Below are 19,301 nucleotides of genomic sequence, written 5' to 3'. Positions count from 1 at the left end.
TTGGCCATTTCTACAAGAAAAGAAAGGGCACCAATAAAAAAAGAAGGTGTAAAATTCAGGGCTGGGGCAAGAGGATCAAAGGCGGGAGCCCGCAGACTCCAACATTAGCCCCGGGAGTTGTTGACACTGTTGCTAAGGAAAACCTGGGGCTTTGGGAATGCAGGCAGCCGCCACGCCCTGCGACAGCAGCTGCCTGCCCTGACACCCTGCCGCCTTCTGCCAGTTGCGTGCTGTGCCGTGTGCCCTCTCCACCTTGCCGTCCGCCAGCCCAGTCAACCCCTGCACAATCGGAGGACGCTGGTGGTTTCTACCGTCCTCAGGAGCAACCCCAAAATGGGATGCAGTGATCAGAGTGCCATGAAGGCAGAGACTGCCGCGTTCCAGGCCACTGATGGAGATGCACTGGCCCCTGGACCAAAACTTTTTTTTAATCCAAAAGAAGAAATGGTTAGTGAGTTCAATGGGGAGGAAAAAGAGGCTTGGGTTATGGTCTCCACTGTGCCTGACTCAAGGTGTGATATCAGGCAAACCACTCCATGCTCTTAGGGCCTCGGCATTTCCATCTGCAAAACAGGGGCATAACTCCTTTTCCTTTCCATCAGGTAAAAGGACCACACTGGTCACAGGGGAGCTTTTCAGAAAAAAAAAAAAACAAAGAAAAAGAAAGAAAATTTTAAAAAGGAACTTTGTAAATCCAAGACTGTGCCCTTCTCAAAAGTAATAAACTTTCAGAGGTCCTGCCCTGAGCTTATGTAACAAAATCACAAATTATCTAGAATCCTGCATAAATTACCTTGACTCGCTTGACTACTGTGTCTACTCTTCAATGACTGTGGCCATCTTCACAGACTTACATCATAACAGAGACTGTTGTCCACAGAATTAATTTTTTTTCAAGCTCACCTGCCCCCCACCCCCATTACAATGGTAATTCTTCATCACTCTGGAACTTTGGAAAATACAGGAAAAAATAAAAATAAAATAAAAATTACCCATCATCCCTCAGAAAAATCTAGTGTTAACCTTTCCGTGTTGATCACGATTTGGTATCATAATGACCACTTGCATCCAGCCCTGTCTACTGATGAATCTGTAATCATATCTGTAGTTCACAGGCTGAGCGAAGGGCCACCCCCCCCCCCACCCCTGGAGAGAGCGGCGCCCGCTCCCTGGCCAGGCACTGCACGCGCCCACTTCCCCCCTCTTCGAACAAAACCGGCTCAGAAAGGGAAAGTCAGGCGTGCCGGTTCCATGGGAAGACCCACACCCCAATGCACGAGCTCTAGTTACCCTGCAAACAGAGATTCTTTCTGAGATGACTTTTCTGCTGGGCAGGTCTTGCTATGGCCAGTTTGAAGACCCATTTGCCTGATGCTAATTGTTTCCAACAGGACCTGTCAACACAGGCTCCAGGCCTCCATTTCTCAGCAAGAGCCAAAATGCTTCCACAAGGAGCTGATTACAGAGAAAGCTGCAGCTTCAAGAGAAGAATTAGTACCCAGCATGCTCTTTCAGAAGGAACATTTAGTTGTTTTCAAAACATGTGCTATTTTCTTTCAGCGTGTGTTTGTCTGAAGGAGAAACTGAACGGCTGTAATTCTGTAAAGGCTTAAATGACGTTTTATTTGATCAAGCCATTCCCCGGCTGAAAGCACTCCAGTCCACAGCTCTGAGAGCGGAAGTTCAAGTTTCTCAGCACAGCACAGACAGAAACTACACCATGTGGTTCCTGCCCGCCTCTCTCTAGCGCCACAATTTCCAAAGTATTCCCAATGGAATACCAGTCAGGTTTCTGTGAAAAAACAAAACTATTCGATGGACACAGAAATCTGGCAACTGCTGCAAATTCTAACCAGCCCCACGCCCTGGAGAGGAGCGATCCCCAGGTTTTGGAGCAACCGTTCACCTGTGTTTAAGCCATCGTTTCACAAATTCGCCGGGCCACAGAACACTTTTTTTCTGCACCTAAACCTACTTCACACAAGACACCTGCGAAAACGCTGCACTGGCCTTGCCCTCCTCCCAGTGCCAGGCACAGTGAACTTGTTCCCCGAATTTCTCATGTCCCTCTAAAATACCACCCTCCTGTTATGACCAGCCTCTCAAAACTCAAGCCCAGGCACCTCCTCTGCGGCCCCTTCCCTGCCCCTCTACTCCAGACCCCCTCTGTTCCCACATCAGACACTGTACTGCAGCTTCTGAGCTGCCTTCCACACGGACACGGGCTAGCTTTTCCCTGACCTTGGATCCTTAACGCCCCTGCGCCGGGCACACGGCAGCCTCTCACTAGACGGCTGTTAGACGCCTTACACACGCAGGTTCCCGTAGCAGCTCTCTACTGGATACAACAGTGCATGTGCAACACCTTCTGTCTCAACAGCTACTCCTGATACACTTACCTCACTGCTCCTCTAGATCGCTCGCTCTATCTTTAGTACAGCTGGTCACTTCTAATTATTGTTACTGTGAAATAAAGTTCATATTTTATGGCAAGACCAGAACAATTCAGACATAAACACATCCGCTCTGCCCTCTGGCCCCCGCTCTCCCCCTTACTGTGCAGGGCGTATCTGCATTTTACATCGACCAAACCTCCATCGGCAGGAACACCTGCTCAGCCACGAAGAGCAGCGTTCTCCCAGCAACAACAAGCAGCGCCTTAAAGATAACCTTCCTTCTTGATGGGGCCACGATGACGCTCAGACATGGCTCGTGTGACCTGTCAATAAGACGTCATTTCGCGTACAGCCTTGTGTCTCAAAAACTTATGCTACTGTGCCGTGACCTCTAACGGGTGGAACAGTTCTTGGAGCTTGCTGAGATGTTCTTCCAGGTTATAATCCTCAAATCCGGCTCAAATAAAATTCTCCACTTCTTAGATCAACTGACTACTCTTTGTCAACATCACCGACTGAAGTCACGGTCTGAGGTTTCTGTCTGCCGCTCATCTGCATCCTGAACATCTAGACCCTGCCCCGGGACCTCTCCCTCACGGTGCCTCTCCCTCTCCAGTGTTCACAGTGTTCTGTGTGAGTTTGTCTCTGGTGGGGACTGTTGTACAGAAATCCCTTGGACCCCAGGTTGAAGATGTGTTTATCTTCAAGGTAGTTTTGAATTTGTTTGTGCCATGATGGCCCCAAAATTTTAAGAGTACAGACCTACTTCCTATGTTAAATTCTTGGCTTGGGCTTTCCAAACTATATGAGTAGTAAAAATATCCCATAAAAGATTTTTCTGACAACAAAGACTACTGTATAACACAGGAAACTATATTCAGTATCTTGTAATAACCTATAATGGAGAAGAATCTCAGAAAGAATATATAAACATATTCTTTAAAAAATATATAAAGTCTTTTTTTTTTTTTAGGTGAGAAGTGGATTGATTGATTGATTTTTGGGTTGCATTCGGTCTTTGTTGCTGCACGCGGGCTTTCTCTAGTTGCGGCGAGCGGGGGCTACTCTTCGTTGCGGCGCGCAGGCTTCTCATTGCCGTGGCTTCTCTTGTTGCAGAGCACGGGCTCTAGGCACGTGGGCTTCAGCAGCTGTGGCGTGCAGGTTCAGAAGCTGTGGCTCTCGGGCTCTAGAGCTCAGGCTCAGTAGTTGTGGTGCACCGGCTCAGCTGCTCCGCGGCATGTGGGATCTTCCTGGACCAGGGCTCAAACCCATGTCCCCTGCATTGGCAGGCGGATTCTTAACCACCGTGCCACCAGGGAAGTCCCTATATATATCCTTAAGAAAAAAACCTGCCCAGACTCTTGACACATCTTTGGACCGTGGGCAAAGAACTGGGCAGCCCTTTGAGAATTCCAGCTCTACACAGGTTCTTGGTGATGGATCCAAGCCTAGTCAGGTCTACAGCCACGTGTCTTACATCCACACACGGCACTAAACCGGAGCCTCCAGACTCTAGGTCTCATACCACCCTGGTCCACTCAGACCATTCTGGCTTTTGGGGCCTCTTCATTTTTGTCCTGAGAGTTCCTTTTCATTCTTCTGAACTGAGCCACCCTTTCGTCTGTTTATAATAGGAACAGGGCCCTTGTGGGCCTGCCTGCCATGCTGCTGGAAGCACCCCCTAAATAAACGTTGAGCACATTCACTCTTTTCCATCTCTTCCAACGACTACCTCAGTGCCAGCTACTGCTCTTCTTCACGCTCGCTCCTCTGCAGTGGTCTCCTAACTGGTCATCTCACATCCATTCCTGTCCATTCTTCCCCTGTCCACTTTGTATGCAATACTGCAACCAGAGTTTAAAAGGCAGAATTTTTAAAAATGTAAGTCACATCAACTTTTTTTTGTCTAAAATCTTCTACTGACAGATGACCCAGAAATTCTACTCCCAGGTACACACCCAAGAGAAATGAAAATATATGTTCACACAAAAACTTGTACATGAATGTTTATAATAACATTCTTCAAATAGCTGAAAGGTGGAAACAATCCAAATGTCCCCAACCTATGAATGGCAAACAAAATGCAGTATATCCACGTAACGAAACAGTATCCGGCCATGAGAAGAATAAAGTACTGATGCACGCTACAACACAGATGAATCTTGAAAACATGCCGCTAAGGGAAAGGAGCCAGTCACAGAAGACCACATTCTGATTCCATTTAGATGAAATCTCCAGAGCAGGCAACTTGACAGAAACAGAAAGTAGATGAGTGGTTGCTTAGGCCTCTGGGGAATGGGCAGACGGGGTGGTGACAGCTAAAGGGTACGGGATTTCTTTTTAAGGTGATGAAAATGCTCTAAAGTTGACTGTGGTGACGGCTGCGTTGAACTGGTGAATTACACGCTGTGTGAAGCACATCTCTGCAAAGCGGTTCAAAAAACTCTTCCGGTGGCTCACCATGGTTCTCGGCACATAAACCCACAACCTCCTCGCTGGGGGTGAGACTGCATCACGGAGCCCTGCCTGCGCCGCGGGCCTCACCGTAGACGGCTCTGTCCCTCACTCTCTGCACTCCAGCTGCCACGTCTCCTTCCAGCTTCTCCGAAGGATCGAGCACCGTCCTCCGCTTGGTGTCTCTGCGGTGGCTGCCTGCTCTGCCTGGAACACCCGCCCCTCCCCCTCCCCTGGCTGTTATTTGCCCTGCAGTTCTCACTCGGGCATCACACCCTGAGAGTGACTTTCTCTGATCCCCCCAGAGAAGGCGAGTCTACGGTAGGCAGATCTTCTGTAAGGCACCAGGCACAGCATCTATCACAAGTGTAATTACCGTCGTTCCTCTTCCCTAGCGTATACACCTCGCAGGGGCTCAGACCATACTCGTCAGCTCACGGCTGTTCGGTCTGCGCTTGTCACGGTGCTTGGCAGCAGCAGGTGCTCAGCAAACTCTGGGAGGAATAAACGCTGCTACAGATCGAGTGACTGAGTCCAACAGCTCTTTATCGAATACTCTCCCAGCTATTTATCTTGTGCCAGCTATTTATTTATTTTATTATCTAATAATTATTTATCTAACAAATATCTATACCTATTTTGTGCCATCCCTAAAATGCACTCATCTTGATATACCACATTCATATTACAAGTCATTAATATCTTGACCTAATTCTTTTATTCTTACATTTGCTGCTCCTTGAGGAAATACATCCTAGTTCTATAAAACATGTGGCACACGGCTGGTACTCAATAAATATTTGTGGCTTGAATAGAACTTCTAAAACAAAAATCACAATCTGTAGCAGGTTATTGATCACACAGGTTATAAAATTCCCAGAAGACGGTAATCGTTTCTCCAGATTTCTCTAAATAATGGTTCATGCAACTAAATATTTAATAATGCAGTTTGATAAAGAACCTGGTTTACGCATCCTTCCAGGGACCATGATCTTAATGATGAATTTAACTCATTTCACTTGTCTCAGCTCAGAAGGAGTTTTTAAAGAGAGTTTTTTCCCCAGCTAATGAAAGACTGCTTTTGCATTTAGTTTCTAGACGAAACTAACAGTATCTAAGTAACGTCTGAGCTATGAAATACATAGACATTAAATATTAAAGATTGATTTATTAAAACTTTCCTGGCTGGAAGCCTATTAAAAGATGACGACTGTTAGCTCTGCAATCTGTTAGCCCAGAAAATGGAATTTCTTCAAGTTTTACATAAAGAAATGAAAAAAGAAAGGGAGGAAAGGAAGAAAAACACTATTTTTCAACTTAACATCTTCCTTCTATTTCTTCTCAAAATGCATGTCTTAGAGCTATCTTTATAATAAACGAACGTCTAAAAAGTTTAACTCATTGTACCTTGTAGATGAAAAGACACTCTGACTTGTTACACATATAGACACACTCAGAAATATAACACCTCCTTCCTTTGGATATTCAAAATAAAATGAAGTCAAAGTGAAATCTAAATTTTGGTAAGATTTGACCTCTTTTTCTAGTCTTAAAAAAGGGATAATTATGGCTTCAGTCTTTATGTAGATCTGAAACTCCCAAATGGAATGCATTCTATTTTTACCACTTCTTCTAGTGGAAGAAAATGGCCTGTTCTCCTTGGTCACACCTTCCATGGTCTCTTAATCCTGACGCTCAGAAGGTTCTCTTAGCTTCTGCCTTAGATCTCTCTGAGGTCAGCTCACGGCTGCTCCCACCATCCCTCCAAGGAGCCTGCAGAACAGTTGGCCACCGTCCCTCTACAGTATCATCAGGTGCCATCCACTTCCTTTTCTGGTATTCTTCTCAAATTAATCAAAACTGTACATCCTAGCTCTGTTTCTCTGAGCCTTTTATCATACCACTGCTTTTCTTTGCTGCCAGAAGTCATCGTGGACCACCCAGAGCAAAACCAAAGATGCTTCTCTCTGCTCAGGTGCTCCATCACAAAAGGGGGAAACAGTGCCTGACAGTGATCTCTCTCTTAAGACAAACAGAAAGAAGAAATGCCTAGATCCATAACAGAAGAAGTACCTATGTTAAATAATCAGAAAGAATTAAGATCTCCACCAAAAATCTCCCAGAGGCAAAATAGAAAACCCAAGCTGTAACATGAAGACCCGTTTTCACAGAAGTGTGTGCGATTGGGGAAAACACTTCCCGCCCACCCCTCTACCTACTCCCTCAGAGCAGAGCCCCACAAGTGACATCAGTCGTGACCCACCTCCTCCTCTCCCTGGCTTCCACAGAGGAGTCTGTCCCAGGAGTGGAGAGCAGAGCGGCAGCTGTGACCCCATTGGCAGTGCTAGGTGGGGCACGATTCGTGATCACACAGAGCGGGGTGCCGCAAGACACACTGTCTACTGTTCTCTCCGCTGTGGAGTCAGCCTGGGATTTGTGAGGAGGCCTGAAATCAAAAGGACACAAGCAGAAAGAGAGCGGTCAGGCACGCACACGACAACGCAGTGGCAGAGACAGAGCTTCGAGGTGGGTTTACCCAGAGAATCTTCTCGCTCGGAATTTGTCTGTGGTTGGTCTGCCTTCTTAATTCTGAGCTCTTAAATCTTAGAACAGTGATTACGCTTTCCGTCTGATATCTTCTGCCCAAGCAGTTATGTTTTACGGAAAATATTTTTTACTTGAGATTAGAAAAAAATTTTTTTTTGATTAGCTATGGCACAAGGCAAGATAGTGACACATGCGAGAGAGCTCTGAATGAGTCCTGAGCACCATCTGGTCTCCACACACACACACAACAGACACCGAAGTCACTTACGATCACGTCACTGCCCTTCAGTCCCGGGCAGTGAGTGCCTGCGGTGGCCTCACAGCGGACGGCCGTCTTCCTGGATCACCCAGACACACTCGACAGACACTCTGCAACCTCACCTAGCTTAGCAACTGCTCTCTTTCCACGGAACCAAATGCCTGATTGTCCGCATTCATAACTGCAGACAGGAGAGACTGAAACCAAAACTAACAGGATTCTACATGCAACCTTAACTACAGATTTTCCAACAGCAAGCTGTACAATTACATTCATTTACATGAAAACAAGACCTTTGTTTCTTAACAAAGAGTTGAGATCAACCATTGGCTTTCCACCCAAAAAGCTATCATTTGTGATGTCACAGCTTGTTGCTGGGGTAACAGAGATCCAAAATTGATACTCACAGAGATGGGAAAAGAAATGAAAATAATGAATGCTAAAAATCTGTTTTTTTCACCTACTTACAATTACCAGAATGCTTATAAGTAGCTATAAGCTCATTTTCAAATAATCACATTATTATAATAAGCTTGAAAGAATTAATCCGATCATAAAAACCTAAATATGGTACCTAGATGCCAGTATAAAATGAGAACAGTTTTGAAGTGGCATCTAAAAAATACAAGCCACTTCTCCAGAAGCAATTAATAGCTCAGAAAAAAGGTGAAATTTTACATTTATTTTTTAATTTAAAAAATGAAGGCAAATAATTCCTCAGACTTACAAGATGTATGAGCCTATAGGAAGCACTAATGAAATCAGCCAGGAACAAAGCTATAAAATAATTACACTTATCGAAACCTTACATGGAATTCTTTTTAGCTTAATAACATGCTTCGGTCTCTGCAATGTCTTATGCTGGAGAAATGCCAAGGATTTTATTTGTCAAATTACAGAATAGGATTCTTACTATTATTTTGAAATCCATAATTTTACAAGTAGGTTGTTACGATCAGAACAGAAAAAGCTCCAGAGCAGGGGTCAGAGGCTCTGGAACCACCTGGGGCTGAGTGTAACCTCTCCAATCTCTCCCCTGTAAAATGGGGATAATGCTGCCTTGAAGTGCAGGGATCTTGTGATGATTAAATCAAATAATGTCTGTGGAACACTCAGTATAGTGCCCACAATAAAAGATAAACTCAGTGGAAAGAAAATAGTGAAAAAGAAAAGAGCCCCAAAACGCACAAATCTAGGCTCCAATCCTGCCTTGGCTGTTCCTTCCTGGTCGAGTGACCTCGGGCAGATCATTACATTTTTGGTCTCAGCTTCCTCACCCATAAAATGAGGATAAGTTCCATACACTGGAGGGCTCTTTAGGACTATATGTAACGCAGCCAGCTGCCTCACCCATGTTCATGTTCCTTTCCCTCCTTACTAACAGGACCCTACTATTCAGGGCATCAATGTGCCTAGCTAAAAATCTACACTTTTCAAAGCCTCCCTGGCTGCTAGAGGTGGCCAGGGAGACACGAGCAGAAGATCAGTGCGTTTGGGGAAATTCTCAGTTCAGAGGCATTCCCTCTTCGCATACTTCCCCCTTTCCTCCTCCTCCCTGCCTAGAACACAGCCATGATGGCTAGAACTCTAGCAGCTATTTTGGACCATTAGGCAACCCATGGAAATGGAAGCCACGATCTAAACACTGTGAAGCAGAAAGACAGAAGGAACACAGACCCTTTGGTGGCTCTGGAGCTACGTGCCAGCCCTGCCTATTTCTGGACTGTCTTAACTGAGAGAAAAAAAATAAACCTTTAAAATAAACCTAGTCAGTATTATTTGGATACGCTGTTATGTGTGAGTAAAGCAAGTCCTGATGTAATTCTGTACGGTACGAGCCCCATGCCTGGCACACGCTGGGGTTCAACAAAGGGTGGCCATTACCATTCTTCCCCAGGCCTCGTTCTGAATTAATCAGTAGCCCCTCCGTGCTTCAGTGTCTCCATCTGTGGGGATAACGTTTACCATGCCTGTGCAAACGGATTGTTATGGGGCCTAGTAAATGTATAAATAATCATACAGTATTATTAGAAGTGGTCCATCGTAAGCCACCCCACCTGGCCAAACAAATGAGCACCACTTCTGTCAGGAAAAGAAACCCAGCGACCAGTCTGGCACCAGTCAGACACCACCACCAGTCGTGTCCTTGCTGCAACACTGGCCTCGAAGACATTTTTCATTTTCTTTGTGTCAGCTGTAGAAACAAGACCCAGTGGAGGAGCCCCTATGCTGCACCCAAAGGAAAAGGTCTCTGACCACATTCACGCCATAGTTACAAGCACAGCTGAAGTTCTGCTCCAGGTTCACACGACACTCTGCCCGTGCCGCCCGTTGGATGAGCTAGAAACCAAGAAGATATCAGCCGGCAACAGAGTGGAGACAAACACACATCTCCTGCTTCCCACAGCGGGTGCCGCAAAACACTCACTGCTGGAAACTCTCAGAAGGGGGCTGTAGGAGGCTTTTGGGACAAGAATTAGCGTTCCTTTCGATTTGGGTTGAATGCCATCTTCCAAATAGAGTAAACAGAAGAGATCCCTCCTGATACTTCCTGGGAAATCAGTATAAATGACATGTGGGCTGTTTGTAACACGCGATTTAGCACGATAGCAAGGCCCTTACGCCGTAACCCAGCTGGGAGAGCTACTGGGAGGCAAGGCCTAAGCACGCCCTACGGTTGCCTGACGAGCAGCTGCGGCCTGGCCGACACAGGTCAGGGCAAAAGCGTCCTCACTGACTCGGGGACACGCTCCAGGAGTCTGGAGTCTCCTGGCTGTAGCCTGCAGACGTGACTCCAGCGGCTCCCAGCAGCCTTACCTGCGTGGTGCACAGATGCAGCAGTGTCTGCACTGAGTGGCGCGGGGCGCAGGCGGCGGGCTGCCACCTGCCGCCCCAGAGCTGGAGGAACCAATGGTAATGAGTGAGGCGGCAGGAGGTGGGTTGCGATTGGCTGAGAGGTAGGGACTTGAGGGGCCACTACGTCCACCACAGGACGCACTGCAAAACAGCACACGGTCACTTCCTTCAGGACACGCTGGTCGCCGACCGCCCAGCACCACCGCCCCACCCAGACTACGCGCTTAAAGGAAGGTGGATGGAGAGAGGGCACGACAGCTGGGAAGTGGAGGGGCCCAGCCCGGCTCGAGCTGGGCCCCGGCAGCAAGCAGGCCTCCGTCCATCACCCCACAGAGGGAAGGCGCGGGGAGGAGGAGAGATGAAGAGCAACAGGAGGGAGCGGAGTGCACGCGTGGAGTGGGGCTGGGAGAGGGGAAAGACGGGAGACAGAGGCTTTGTACCAGAAAGAGGAACTCCAACACCCCCGACAAAGTCATGCAACCCCAGCTGCTTCCCTGAGACAGAAGCAACACTGCCAAAGCTAAAGTGAGCCCGAGAATCTGCAGAGGGTTTGGAGCAGAGACTCAGGATTAAAGAGTAGAGAAGAGGACAGAGGCCAAAACGCCTTGGGAGGATTTAAAGGTTTAGGTCTGGCAAGTAATACTGTACAGGCAACAGAGGACAGCTTTCCCCTGTCTCAGCTGAAGACAGGTAGGAACCATCTCAACTACGGCAAAAAATTATTTGGATTAGAATTTTTTTAAAAACTTCTTGACTATAATAGTAATGAAACACTTGAGGCAGGGGTGACCCAAAAAAGCCAGGAAGAGTTCTTCGACAAAAGATGCATTTTACTGGGCTGTTATAAAAGGAATTTCTGCCTAAAAAATAAGAAGGAAACTGAAAATGGAAAGTTTCTGAGGTTTGGCATAGTCCAAGAGTGACAAATGTCTATTCACACTTTCTGTCTGAAACAGTGATTGTATATGATTCTTTCCTTGTGAAAGATCATAAAATAAGATTTGTAAAATAAAAAAGTGCTTTAGGATTACAGAAGAAAAGCTTTGGAAGTCCAAGGTATAGAGCAAGCTGTAGATATTTTCTCAAACATGCTCACATAATTAAGCATGCTTCCCACCCTAAAGAGAAGTGTCCCCTCTCCTCTGTTCACCATGATTATGCCAAACGACATCTATGAAACCAAATACTACCCACTCCATCCATCTGCTGATGACTTGGATCCAGAAAGCCACCAACCCTACCACAAAATAACACCAGGCTTGAACATTAAAGATGAAGATGAAGATGGCACCTTCATCTTTCCTAAGTTCTAGAACATTCTTTTCTTAGAGAAGTTTTCTTGGTCTTGGATCCAGCTATAAGGAGTAATAAGTTATCTATTCAGACTAAGGCCTCACCCTCAAAGACAAACAGGCAACAGCCTCATTAAAGCCAGAAACACTGAGGCTGCAGGACAAAGCTTCAGTGACATCAATGAATTGTACTTGCTCACTTTCAAAGTTGAGCCCTCTCTTACAGGACGTATCTGCAGAACTGAAGGGCATTAAAAGGTGACAGTGGCTGTTTGATTTATGGCACAGTCCCCACATTCCGACATTAACTGGTTGACGAGATTATTCCTATCAAGCGAAAATAGGTTTTGATCCCAAACACACAGTCTGTGGCCAAAGCCTGTGTCTAGGGTAGCCAAGAATCACCTAAAAACCTACTGATGAAGGCTGTGGCATGACAAGGCAGTTGGAGGGGTTTGGTTAAGAGAGTACAAGTGAAGAAAGAATTCAGAGGAAGCAATGAGAATCAGATTCCTCCACATCAGCAGCAAAGTTCAAATGGAAATATTAATTAAGTGTGTCTTATAGCTTAATGGCTCTGGCAAAGGTGCTTTGCTTGCTGGCTGGTACATGGCAAAGAAGATAACTGCAGAAAGGGGTATACAGATGAGAAAAGGGGAAGGAAACCCAGGTACCTTCTCTGCACCAAACTTGCGAGTTTCATATCTTGATGGATCTGAGGGCCATTAAAGTCATAAAAAAAAAAAAAACAACTCAAGTCCCTAAATAAACAGGCTTCAATATGAAATTTTTTTTAATGCAATTAACATCTGTCCCCATCCTGCCCCCGCTACACCCTACAGGTCCCTCCCTGCCTCCCCCCAAAGCATGACTTGAGATGAGGAAGGAGAGCTGGCTAACGGGCAAGGGTGAGATTTAAATTCAGCCCTGCTCAGAGTCTACTCGTAGTCATATCGGGTTGAAGATTTTACAGGACTGAAAGGATGGAGTATATATTCAGATCCGTCTGTGGGGAGAACTTGGAATTAGCTTACTCTGATTCAGTTAGGGAAAGAAATTAACTTTGATTTAAAATTATTTAAGATGTTACTCCCAAGAAATGTAAAAGCAATTCATTCTTGATTCGTTTTCGTGGTGCTAACTGAGTGTAAACAGGCATGCAAGTTACTGCCCATCTGCCCATGGCCAGAGTGAAGGAAACCACCGCCCAGCCCTGGAGCCTGGTACCTCTTCAGGTAGGTTGTCACGTAGGTGGAAGGAGCGGCCGTCTGCAGAGATTCGCTCCCCTCCGCTGCGTCCCTCCACAGCTGGCGGGCAGGGGGGCCGCTCCGCACCAGGTGAGCAGCCGACTCTCTGTGGATGCAGGACGGACACAAAACAAAACACTGGCCCTGCCCTCTGTCCAGGGCACGGCATAAACTGGGAGGGGGGGGCCGGGCAGGCGGAGCGCATGTGGCTGCAGAGACAGCAACGGGACCCTTTTCAAGATATAGGTGTTCATACACCTGTCTCCCCGCACAGACGGGGGACTGGTTAAGGCTTCCTGTCTGCTTCCTTTTAGCAACTTCAAAGCCAACCCATCTCAGTAGGTACCAAGTCCTCATGGTGAGGCTCTAGAGCCCTTTCGTAAGGAGAGGCCACGTTGTTCCTCAGTTAGAAAGCCTGGCAGGTCAGCCCGGTGTGGGTCGCTCAGAACACGCAGAGGAGGGGCGGGGGAGGCAGAGAGAACGTGCGCCGCAAGTGAAGGCGCCTCCTCGGCTTCCTACACGGAGCGACGCCCAGGAGTGGCCCTGGCACCTCTTCCTAACCACAGCTGGCAACCCGGGGAGGTCCCCCAGGGCAGTCCTTCCCAAGCTTTCACGTGCCTTTCAGCCACCGAGGGGATTTGTGCAAGTGCCCATCTACTTCAGCCGGTCTGGGTGGGACTGAGACTCCGCATTTCTAACGGGCTTCCAGTGGCCCCAGTGCTGCTGGGTGGAGGACCGCACCCTGAGAAGCAAGGCTCTAGCCCAGGCTCTGCTCTGAGACGCAGCGACACCTCAACATTCCCATATCCATTTTAACTGATGAGGAAGACTTTACTTACAAATTAGCAGTTGATCAATTCAATTAAATAACCACATTTTTAGTGTTCACCAGGGGACAGGCCCTGTCCTGGGCACGAGGAGCGCCTGAGACTCCAGTGGACACAGACCCCACAGGCACAGAGCCAGCCGTGGACTAAAGCGAGCCCACACGGGAGGGTCGACCCGGAGGGCGAAGCAGCGGCAAAGCGCGGGTTGAGGGCTAGGGGTCCTGAGCGGGAGGGCGGCCGCAGGGCCCCCGTGTGCGGAGTACCTGTTCTCCTTCTCCTCCAGGTCGCCGGCGCTGCTGAGCCTCCGAGGCCCCAGTGAACTGAGATAGCTTCTGTTTTCTCTCTCCTGTAAAATCAAAACAAGGAACGCACAGGGAAGGCACAGTACTGACACAGTGTAAAACATTTTGGGTAAAAAAGCAGAACTTAATATACCTATATAATCTTATTTCCAGATTCAATGCCAATTCCAGTTTGAGTGGTATTAAAAAAGGTCAGCATTCAAAGGCTCATTCCCAACTCTCCTCCATTAAAAACCAATATGTAGGGAAATAATTCTCATGGGAAAAGCCAGGACCATGAAACAGGAAAGAGCAGCACAAATTACACCAAGCAGCAGCCCTACAGAGACAGGGGAGCTTTCGAAAAGCCACAGACAGCACCTGCACTCTGAAGTTCTTTTCCTCGAAATGCAGCCTCAGGTACAAATGGGCCCCAGAGCTAATCCAGCCAACACACCTCGGGCCCGAGTGTCTCCGGAAACCCAGGACCGAGCGAGGGGTCTGTGGTTAACCACAGGAGACCCAGCCCCAGAGAGGTGCACCAAGCGAGCCCTGTGAACTCTGGAACCAGAGTGAAGACACAGAAACGTGCTCCTTCTGGATGAACAGTAGATGAGAAGGTAGCCGGATCATACATCAATTAATGAAAAAATGAGACACTAAAATTTTTTTTTCTAAGTGCTACTCTGCCTGAGCCTCATTAGGATTGAAAGCCCAACCAAGGAACTCTGCTTCTAAACATAAAAAGAATAAATTACTGTCATTGGTTCAGAGGAACCTTTTAGGCCGTATCCAAATCTTCATGCTTCTGACTCACTTTTCTGCCCTAGGTAAGGAGGGTAAGGAAGAAGGAACAGAGGGTATATGCCAAAAGGAAAAGGGGTTTCTTTCTTTCTTGGCCAAGCAAATAATAGCAAGCAAACAGCTACATGATTAATCAACATGCCTGTCTCCTTTTAAAGACTCTGTACTTCCAGAATCAAATTAGGGACTAAAAAATGTTTTCCTTTGTTCCCGAGGTTGAACCGTCACGGAAGGAAACTGCACCTTTTCTCTGTCGTCCAGCACAGCGGAGATGCGGGGGCTGGAGGCCGAGTGGTGGATGGACGCGCCCCGGTCCCGCAGGGCCTCCCTGGACCTGGCCGCCTCGCTCAGCACGTTCTGGCTGCCGGTCTTCCTGAGGCTCAGCCTCCACGAAGACGGAGACTCATCTCTGGGCTCTTCCGGCTTGTTGAAAAGGCCGGAGAACTACGAGGGACGAAGCCAAGGAAAGAAAGGTCCTGATGGTTCTTTCCACCCCCAGCTGAGCTCCGTGGGGCGATGTGGGGCGGAGCAGGGAGAAGCACGCGGCAGGCCAGGCGCCGCGGCCCTGTCCCACCTGGCAGCCGCCAGGCCCTGGCAGGGCTCCCTTTCTCCTGGGCCAGAGACAGCCTAAGAGGCTCCCACCCGACAGAGCTGCTCTGAGGAATACAACAGCGGGCTGAGTGCTGATCCAGGCCTGGTGACACGCCCTCTCCTGTCCGCTGTGTGCCTGGGGACAGGACACCTCGCCTCTTCAGGCCTCAACATGCCCATCTGTAACCCTGGCAAAGAGCTTACCCCTCTTATACCACGTGGACACTGGAAAACACAGGGCGGGCCAGGTGTCGCTGTGTTTCAAGGTCCTGTGATGGGACTGTGGTAAGCTGGTGGGAAGGTAACACGCACACAGATGCTAAAGGCCGCTCCACTCAAATTCTGACTGCTTATTTCAAGACAATGGTTTATCTGATCGAGGGCAGCAGTTCTAAGCATTTCAGATTTCAGCGAGCAACAAAATTAAAAAAGGAAAAAAAATGGTACAAGTCACAGAGTTGCCAGTTTTTAAATTTTGCCAGGAGAACAGCTTTCAGAAATGGATTACAATTTCCGGTACCATCATTTCATTTAAAAAAAAAAGAGAGAAGTAATTTTAACATTAGAAAAGAAAGCTTCATGGAAAGCTTACATTGTCCTTAACCATCTCATCTTGCTATAAACCACAGAAAACACCACAGACTAGTGTCAGCCTGAAGACCAGGCTGGGGCACATCTGGTCTACAGACCATCAGCCGTAGGCCTCTTCCTGGGCCGTGTGGGGCTCTGCTAGAAGCGTCGGTCTTTCTCCAGAACCAGGCCACCTCTACCGCCTGGCATAGTGAAAACGCAATAGAAATGTAAAACCATGCTTAGATTTTTTCTCTTTTACCCGATCATCTGAATGGATATATTTACGTACTCCTTCCAGCTTCAGAGAATCAATCCTGTCGGCTCTTTGTAAGCCACCCTGGTTCTGAGGGGAAAAAATGTCTTTCCCAGCATTCTTTTAGCAAAGTGGAATAAGTATGGGTGTGCGTTTGTATCTTTTTTAATTTAGTACTTTTCCTCTTAAAAAAGCAGGCGATTTAGTCACGCGCAGAAGCAGGGGGAGTGTGCAGGACTAAGAGGCTGGACGCTCCCAGAAACCAACGCGCAGCTGAGCCTCTGCTTCCTCGTTTCCACAAGGACACCAGAATCCCACCTGCACGTTCACGAGGCTCTAAGAAGATCAGTAAGTTAACATGTGCAGAAGCACAGAGCTTTCCAAGAGCTGCACTGCAAAGAGCTCGGGCCAATTCTCCCCAACATCAAGCCCACACGCTGTGGGACGGCGTCATCGCCGGCAAGGAGCCCGCAGCTTCTGAGCGGCCTGGGGAGGCGGCAGGGGGCACTCGCGTATTTCAACAAGTGCTTTCCACCTCTGCTCTCTACTCATCATCGACTGTAAAGACTTAACTCAGGAAAGTAAAATGTAACACGAGAAGTAAAAAAAGAAGAGCAGTCATCAGAACAATCAGGGCTGGATGCTGGCTATCTTCCCAGCCCAATCTGAGCTTCACATACGCTCACCTCAACTTCAGATACGAAGAAAATAGGCAACTGACAACATTTCCTTGGTCCCAGGTTACTAGGGCCTGTGTCATCTAAACACACTGTAGCCAAGTTTGTTTGGTGATGGCTTTATAGTTTTACTTTTTTTATTAATTTTTTTTTTTTAATTTTTGGCTGTATTGGGTCTTCGTTTCTGTGGGAGGGCTTTCTCTAGTTGCGCCAAGCGGGGGCCACTCTTCATCGCAGTGCGCGGGCCTCTCACTATCGCGGACTCTCTTGTTGCGGAGCACAGGCTCCAGATGCGCAGTCTCAGTAGTTGTGGCTCATGGGCCTAGTTGCTCCGCGGCATGTGGGATCTTCCCAGACCAGGGCTCGAACCCGTGTCCCCTGCATTGGCAGGCAGATTCTCAACCACTGCACCACCAGGGAAGCCCTACAGTTTTTTTTAAATATACTGTGGGCAAAGTCATGGACACAAACATTGTGTCCACTCCTCCAAATCCATATACTGAAGCCCTAACCCCCAGTGTGATTGTACTCGGAGACCAGGTGGTTGTCTGAGAGCCAGGAAGAGAGCCCTCACCATGAACTGAACCTGCCAGCACCTTGATCTTGGACTTCCAGCCTGCAGACTGTGAGACATAAATTTCTATTTAAAGCCACCCTGTTTGTGGTATTTTGTTATGGCAGCTGAGCTGACTAAGGCAGGAATATAAAGATGTGGTACATATATACAATAGAGTATTACTCAGCCATAAAAAAGAGTGTAATCATGCCATTTGCAGCAACATGGATGGACCTAGAGATTATCATACTAAGTGAAGTTAAGTCAGACAGAGAAAGATAAATATCATATGATATCACTCATATGTGGAATCTAAAAAAAAGGATACAAATGAGCTTATTTACAAAACAGAAATAGACTCACAGACATAGAAAACAAACTTATGGTTACCAAAGGGGAAGGGGGGAGGGATAAATTAGGAGTTTGGGATTAACATATACACACTGCTATATACAAAATAGATAAACAACATGGACCTACTGTATAGCACAGGGAACTCTACTAAGTATTTTGTAATAACCTATAAAGGAAAAAAAATCTGAAAAGAAAAAGATATATATGTATGTATAACCGAATCACTTTGCTGTACACCTGAAACTAACACAACATCATAAATCAACTATACTCAATTTAAAAAAAAAAAAAAAAAAGCATGAATGTACCTTTAAGGCCTTTCTAACCGTATGTTACTGCAATAGTGGGAAATATCCAAATTAATTCCAAAATACTCACTCTCCTGGCTGAAGAGGTGGAGGAGGTGCTCTGCGCCGGTGCTGGTGTCGGCTCTGCGGCACTACTCTTGCTTCCAGAGTCGGAATGGTTGATGATGGCTCCCAGCTTTTTATCTGTTATTTAAGACAAGAGAAGCAACAAGTACAAGGATGAAAACCTTATCTGTGTGTATGTGTACTTTTCAGCTAACAGAAAGGGTTTACCCATTATCAAAACAGATCACTAGGGCCATGTAATGCTTGGATTCAAACTACTATGAAACCTCTGGCAACCACTGTCTCTTATAAGAAAACAGACTCAAGTGGAATTCCTGTCTTGACAGGCGCCAATTCTAATTCCCACATGTATAGCTGACAACCTTCTCCACACTATATGTCACATATAAAATTCATCAGTAAGTACATGGTAAGAATCTACTGTTTGGGGGGTTGGGCAGGAAAAGCCAGAGAAGGTATAAGATAGACCTTGCTTTCTAGGCAGTTACAAAAAGAAGAGACATAAGATGCAAAATAACCATGGTAACAACACAAGGTCAAAGACGTCCGGTGCTGAACTGGTTGATTTAAATCAGCAAGCGCTCCGGGGGTTCAGAGAAGAGGCAGATCCCCTGAGGGAGGGAACGTAGGGAAGACGCTGTGGAGGAAGCTGGAGGGCACACAGCAGCAGGGGGAAGGGCGGGAGGGACGGTGAAGGGCCGGGAAATCACAACACCCGCGTCCGCTGGTCAGGAAAGGCAGCCACCAAGTAACAAGGGCTCTTGGGGTCACAACAGGAAATAAAGCCAGAAGGAGGGTCGTGTAGGACACTGTGGTGACATAAGCGGGAGGGGTCCCTCACGGGGCGCTGACAGAAAACCCGTCTGCCTGCGTCCAGTGGCTGCTGGGCCTCTGGTCCCTGGACTCCAGAAACACAGCCCCAGGGTAACCCCCTCATGAACTACGGGACAGTTTTAAGCC

At 47.4% G+C, this 19,301-nt stretch overlaps 1 protein-coding gene across 11 annotated transcripts in view; it reads right to left on the bottom strand.

The window, feature by feature from the left end:
• Window positions 1–19,301, bottom strand: part of PPP1R12B (protein phosphatase 1 regulatory subunit 12B) — a 195,630-nt gene that overhangs the window by 106,078 nt on the left and 70,251 nt on the right. For 6 of the 11 annotated variants that reach the window (XM_068541907.1, XM_068541908.1, XM_068541909.1 and 3 more), the window contains exons 9-13: window positions 18,346–18,458; window positions 15,207–15,407; window positions 14,142–14,224; window positions 13,032–13,157; window positions 7,114–7,296 (exon numbers count right to left, since the gene is read on the bottom strand). In XM_068541907.1, the coding sequence (XP_068398008.1) occupies window positions 7,114–7,296; window positions 13,032–13,157; window positions 14,142–14,224; window positions 15,207–15,407; window positions 18,346–18,458 (706 nt within the window). Of the gene's footprint in view, window positions 1–7,113; window positions 7,297–10,565; window positions 10,654–12,478; window positions 12,520–13,031; window positions 13,158–14,141; window positions 14,225–15,206; window positions 15,408–15,442; window positions 16,045–17,160; window positions 17,436–18,345; window positions 18,459–19,301 lie in introns of those variants that run through there. The other 5 variants (XM_068541914.1, XM_068541913.1, XM_068541916.1 and 2 more) reach the window with 5 other exon arrangements.

This window comes from Eschrichtius robustus, chromosome 3, assembly GCF_028021215.1.
Source record: "Eschrichtius robustus isolate mEscRob2 chromosome 3, mEscRob2.pri, whole genome shotgun sequence".
Taxonomy (NCBI): Eukaryota; Metazoa; Chordata; class Mammalia; order Artiodactyla; family Eschrichtiidae; genus Eschrichtius; species Eschrichtius robustus.
This window is presented reverse-complemented; position numbering and strand designations above follow the sequence as displayed.